This window comes from Psammomys obesus, unplaced genomic scaffold, assembly GCF_907164565.1.
Source record: "Psammomys obesus unplaced genomic scaffold, mPsaObe1.curated_primary_1811, whole genome shotgun sequence".
NCBI lineage: Eukaryota > Metazoa > Chordata > Mammalia > Rodentia > Muridae > Psammomys > Psammomys obesus.
Window position 1 is genome coordinate 20,369,763 of NW_026596039.1, and position 6,458 is coordinate 20,376,220.

The following is a 6,458-nucleotide window of genomic DNA, read 5'->3' on the forward strand; positions in this document are numbered from 1 at the left end:
ACCCCCCCCGCGGAGCCGGGCTCGGGCGCGGGGCGCGCGCGCCGGGCGCTGCCGCCGCCGCCGCTGCTGGCGTCAGGGAAACCCCGGAGAAGCGGCCCGCCTCCCCCCGCCCTCCTCCCGCCCCGAGCCCCGGGGAGAGATTTCCCCTCACCTCGGCGGTCGGCTTCAAAGGGCGACGGAGCCGCGAGGCCTGGACGCGCGGGCCGCGAGCCTGCGCAGCCCCCGGCGCCGGGCCTCTATATAGGGCCTCGGCGGACGCCGATGGCCTCCGGGAGGAAACCGGGGCGCGCACGGGGTCGGCGCACGGATTTATGTGCTCGCCAAAAACAATAGCGGGCCGCCCGGCCCCGCCGGGGGCCTGGCGCGCTTCCCGTGCGAGGGGCCGGTGCACGGCGCCCACCTCCGGCTCCTCCCGGAGGCCCCGGCGGCCCCGCCGTGACCCTCGGCCCCGCTCAGACAAAGGTGCGGCGAGCCCGCTCCCTCGCGCGACCCCCCGGGGCCGAAGCGCCGCAGTCCCTGCAGCCCTCCACCTAGGCCCAGGACGGTCGCTCTGCGTTTCTGTACCTGGGAAGCGGAGTGTCTCCGGACAGAAACCGGAGCACGTGGGGACGTGTTTCAGCCACCTGGTACTCCTGAGGATCAAGCCCCCCGAAGTTAGGAGAAAACAAGCGTGTAGTTGACTGCGGGCGGCAGTGCCCACGCTGTTCTAAGCTGGTTCTTGGTCACTCCGGGTTGTTGGTGGTGCTGGATTTGGGTCTGCCCCTTCTGCGTATATCCAAGATGCGCTGAATGCAGCAAGAAAGACTGTTCTTTTTGCTAACAACACGTACACCCGCACATGCCTTCTCACTCTGGTCACTTCATATTTTATTTTACATCAAAGTTCCAAAATAGACGATATAAGGCGTGGGTTGACATGGGGAATGAAGAGCTCAGAAACCATTAAAACAGTGAAATGAGCCCTCCCTTCTCCCAGTTCTTTGAAACAATTGGCTTAAAAAAGCAAACAGTCACTTATTGTTTTCCACTAGGGAAACCATTTAAATATCTTGTTTTGGTTAGAGTTATTAACCAGAAAAAATATTTCCTAAATACCCCTGATGACCTGTTAAATTAGAAATAGATTACCTCCCAATTACTTCGCAAGTATTTGCTTAATTAACCTTTAATAATCACATCGTTATTCAGTTTTCTGAGATAATTGATGAGAAAAGCTCTTTGGAAACTAAATTGCCTTGCAAGTGTTAATTTTTGGCTATCTAAGACAGGGTTTTTTTCATTATATGAAAATTATGTATAATGTGACTTCTAAAATGAAACTTACATTTATCTCCAATCTTGAAAAAAATAAGAGTTAGAGCTAATAAAATAGCACACTGATTTTCATATGTGACTTCTGTGAACCATCTCATTAATTTGTCAGCCTACTGTGCATATTGAGTTTATATTAGAAAGTTTAAAGCACTTTCTGTAAAATAGAATGACTAAATCATATATTTCTGACTTGTGATTAAATCGAAATTTTCATAAAAGCCACTCTATAATAAACCACTAATTGATGATCTCCAGATATAAAAGGTACAGATTCTAAATCAATTCGAGAGTAAGACTGTAAAGTAACCCAGGCTCATACTTCAGTTCAGATCCTTACTCCATTTCAGTGTTAATGTCATTGACAGCGCTCTCTGAGAATCATCATTTGGAGTCATTATCCTGCCCTTTGTTTAGTGAGGCACGTCTGAGAAAAGGGTCTTCAGGCATCTCGTTTGTCCTTCACAACGACAACAAAAGACAAAATTTTCAACAGATACCTAAGTCCACATTTACGCTTCTCAGCAACATATTTTTTTATCAACGTCTGAGCTATAACTCTATGAAGAGATATTAAGCTGTTGCTGAAATTAACTTTTTTCATTTCAGCAAAGTTAGAAAATGAGGCCCATGTTCAAGGAATAGTGCACAGAGAAACTGTAGAGCAAAGAAAACAGAGTTGCCATTGTGTGCTAGTATGAGTTACCGAAGTGCAGGCCAAAAATAACTAGACCAAATATTTTTGTGAAATGTATTCTAAGCATGTTTTGATATAAAAAGTAAATGAAAATTTAAATCCTGTAAGTTGAAAACGTGGTAGTAATCTTACTCTCTGAAGTAAAAGGATTAGTTTTCAGCAGTAGGGAGGCAAGAGTTCAGTGCTTTAATTACAGCTGCTAACGAAAATCTGCAGCTCATTCCCTGGCTACATCTCAGTGTCTGAAGAGAAGAGGACTAGCCCCTAACTAGCAAAGCCCAGGAGAAAACACAGTGCACATTTCAACTAGAATTTACCCATGTCTTCAGAACACAATTAACTTCCTCACAGACACTGATATTTTTACATTTGCCCTTTATATTCCACTAGGTAAGAATTTTTTTCTTGCCTTTTATTTTTCAAAGGAAGATGTTTCTGATTAACTCTAATTGTGACTCCTTAGGAACAAACCAACACAGTATTAATTGCACTTTTATGTGATTTAGTCAATCACATATCTTTAGTCCAAGAACTGTTAATTTAACAAATACTGTTGGAGACCTGATCGTTTTTTCATTGAAAGATTGACTTTATAAGTTCCCAGGTACACAGCTATAAGTGCCTGTGCCCATAAAAAATAAGTCACAACTAAATGTGAATACCTGTTTTGCCAAGGATTGTGATAATTGCTGTGATAACAAAATTACTGATTCATCCATGTAACTTTTACAAAGCACCCATGGTGTGTGGGGTCCTACCCGCGTTTAGTGAACACAGGGATGAGCCTGGTTGACGAGAGTTTGCAGTTTAGCAGAAAAGATAACAATAATAATAAAGAAGTGTGACGGCTGTTTGGGTAAGGAAAGATAAGGCGTATGGGAAAACATAGTAAGAACATCTCATTTCACTAACGGGGTCTGCGAGGTGATGCCTGAAGATGGCCTAGCACTCTGCTTATGGAAATTGGTCTCAGGGTTACCTTTTATAAGAATCATTCAGGCTGCTTCTTGAAGTTTAAGTGGAAAGGAGACAAAAAGAAGAAAATCAATTCAGGTTTTATTACATACTGTGGAGAGCAGATGATGGTGGCCTGGAGTAAAGGAGGGGGAATTAAGAGACTTCCAACAGAGAAGAAGGTTTAGGAGAGATAAACAGACAGACAGACAGATGATAGGTGTCAGGAGAGAAGAGATGTTGGTGACGTGAGATTTAGCTTGGGCAGTTGAATAAATATAGAGGCAAATAGGTTAGGGACTGCTAAGTCTAACTTTAGGTAAGCTGGATTTAAAGTACCTACTGGCTGTTCAAATAGAAATGTCAGTAAACTGTTAGTTCTATGATCTGGAGTTTAGTAGGGAGGTGGGGCTGGGGAGATGAGTCATTAGCAAATACCACTGTATATGTAGTTTTTAGAGCAGTCCCATTTTTCCAGATAAAATCTGTTCCAACAAGATTATGTGGCCAGTGTACATATATAAAGGGAGTTATGACTAAATAATCAGGGTTCTGCTATAACATTTGTTATGTGTTAATAGTATGAAGATACAACTTTCAAAACAATTTTACTGAAACTCCCTCTCCCTCTGCTTTCTGTCGTCTCTGAGGTAGTTTTCCAGAACATATAGTCTGTGGTGGTTTGAATGAGAAATGTCCACTATGGGCTCAGGTATCTGAACGCTTGGTTCCCAGTTAGTTGTGCTGTTTGTGGACGTTATGGAACCTTTAGGAAGTAAGGTCTTAATGGAGGTCTAACCCTGAGATAGGCTCTGAGTGCTTGTAGCCCACCCCATGTCCTGGTTCCACTCTCTGCTTAGTGTTTGTAGTTGGAGATGTGATCTCCCAGCTTCCTGCCCTGGTCACCTGTCCCCATGCCTTCCCAGTCTCCATGGACTCTCGCTCTAGAGCAGTAAGCTAGCATAAACTTTTCCGTAAGTCCCTTTTCCCCAGGAGCACAAAGGTCCTTGAACTCACAGATAAGCACTAGGGAAACCAGGAAGATTAAACAAGCAGGGTTGTCTCTTCAGAGGCAGAGACGTATAACCTGTTTTCTGCCCCGCAGGCTGGGAACAGAGGTGGCTAACAGTCTAGGTGACCTCTGAACTGTCTGTGTGGCCAGGGGCTCCCGCAGGTTCCTGCAAACAGGGCCGGAGGTGGTTTAGAGACCAGGTGAGCTCTGTGCTGTCTGTGTAAGCACACCAGATCCTCCCCTAGGCCCTTAAGACGACACCTGTAGCCTGTCTATGGAACCTGTCTTCACAGAAGACGTGACATGTGCTTTGAGGAGAGGGTTGATGTGATTATGCCTCATTGTGCACACAGGATTGTGTTGCACTAGGAAACGTTTTCCAGATTGTTCTGTACTTCCATATGTAAGCCTAAAATAAATTGCCCCGTGCCAGATTCTAGAGGCGTGAAGCAGCACCAGCTCCTGAGTCATGCTGAACAAGATCTCCTTCTTGCCTCCCCTGGACCATCACTCCGCTGGCCACAGCTTTTGACAATGGTGCTTTATAACCGGAACAGACCCATCATTTCTACTTCCTCATTAAATTTGTGTTTTACCTGTGGATGCTGGAAGATTTTATTCCAAGCCACATAATTCATCCTGTCAATTATATTACTTTCCATGGTGAATTTTAAAGTCCTTTAGTGTAATGATATTTCTCTAAAATACATCCTATATCTGTGTTTCTTACTGATTGGGTTGCTTATATTTAATCACAAATGAAGTAATTTTGTGCTGTTGTGTTTCCTCTCAAAAAAAAGAAAAGGATTTTGTTTGCTCAAAGTAATTTAGAACATCCAGTAATATGAAGGACTTCTAAATGGGTTGACACTTAAAATGATTCCCTTTTCCAAGAGATTATTGAGCAGGGTTGGGTGGTATGGTTCTGTGTTAGGTTGGAGTATAAGTGGCAGTGCCAAGAGAGTAGTTTGAGGTTGCCAGTGAGGAAATTAGGAGAAAGGAAGAGGCCTGAGGACTAGAACTGAAGCATGACTAAAAACTGTAGTCTAGGACCCATCTAAAGGAGCACACACATGTGGAAGGAAAGGAACAAATAAAAAGAACCTTGAAATAGACAAACGTGTAAAGAAACCCCAGGACATTTGCTATCACAGAAGCCGAGGGAAGAAAATGTTTCAGGAATGCATGAGTGGTTCAGAGTGTCATGGACTCTGAGAATGTCAAGAAAAGTAGGACCTGAAAACCACCTGTTGGTCTTAATAATAAGGTAGGTGGTCAAGGGCAGCCTTACCAAGCAGAACTATCTCAGAGAATAAGGCCGCCCCTGGTGGTGTTCTCTTGGTAATGAGTGTCAACAACCTCTTGAGGTTTACCTGTAATGGGAAGGAAACATCACAGGTTAGAATGCATTTTGTTAGGAGAGAGGTAGTTTTAAATGCTGATGGAAATAGGAAATAAAGAAGAAATGTGGAAGAGTCTAAAGGGAAAGAGATGGCTGATAGCTCTGGAAACAGTGCAGTAGATGATCCTGTGACTAACTGAGCCAGGACCATGATTATCAGACCTCAGAGGTCTCAGGCAACTACCACTGGGCAAAAAGACTTCACAGCACAGAGTTACACCCTGGTCCTGTGGATGTCAGGCAGCTTCCAGCCGTATTTGAACATAGTTTGCTCTTGTGGCACCTTAATGAAGTTTGAAAATAAGGGGCGACATCCTGCTGCCTGCTGTCTTCTCTTCTCAAAGCACACATAGTTGCATCCTAAGAGATAGCAGTCATGAAACAAGGCAGGCCACCTTGTCAGCAAGAACTTGCTTTTTTGGTTACATGTAACTAAAATCCTAAATTCTACCTTAAGAGAAAAAACCCTGGCATGTTTTCTTTCCCCTCCCTCTCCACATACACTTTTGACAAGATCTCACTGTGTAGCTCCAGCTGACCTTGGATTCTCTGTGTAGACCACTCTGGCCTCAAACTCACAGAGATCCACTTACCTCTGCCTCCCAAGTGGTAGGATTAAAGGCAAGCGCCACCATGCCTCCTTGGTCCTTTAGACAATGGTCCAGATGAGCCTCTGAGGACACTAATGAAGCCCACAGAGTGCAGTCTTTGGGACCCTCTGTCGTGCACCTCCCTGCCAGTGCGTATACAGGAATGCTTTATGCTCGCATAATGGCTCTTTCTGTGCCCGAGTCCACATGACAGTCAGTGACTACTGCCCATTTTCAAGTGACTCTGCTGAAGTCTGATTCCGAATCAGTAAGAAATACATTTAACATGGATTTAAAAATTACTTTAAAGGAATATCTTCACTTTTCCAAGTGTTGCTTGTGCAAACTTCCCAATAAACAGATTCATACTGAGCACTGTCTGCCCACCTGAAGCCACTCAGGAAGGCCGCCGCATGGACATAGTAACATGGCAGCCTCCGCCACGACCAACCAGCAATGGATGAAAGCACGGTTCATAGGAACTACAGTCAA

The 6,458-nt window shown here is 44.6% G+C and overlaps 1 protein-coding gene across 1 annotated transcript in view; it reads right to left on the bottom strand.

Annotated features, from left to right (window-relative positions):
• Neo1 (neogenin 1) overlaps window positions 1–6,443 on the bottom strand; it is a 193,184-nt gene extending 186,741 nt beyond the window's left edge. Inside the window, exons 1-3 of the mRNA XM_055622080.1 lie at window positions 6,354–6,443; window positions 5,266–5,347; window positions 3–564 (exon numbers count right to left, since the gene is read on the bottom strand). Of these exons, the coding sequence (XP_055478055.1) occupies window positions 3–564; window positions 5,266–5,347; window positions 6,354–6,443 (734 nt within the window). The remainder of the gene's footprint in view (window positions 1–2; window positions 565–5,265; window positions 5,348–6,353) is intronic.
• Between the last annotated feature and the right edge of the window lie 15 nt (window positions 6,444–6,458).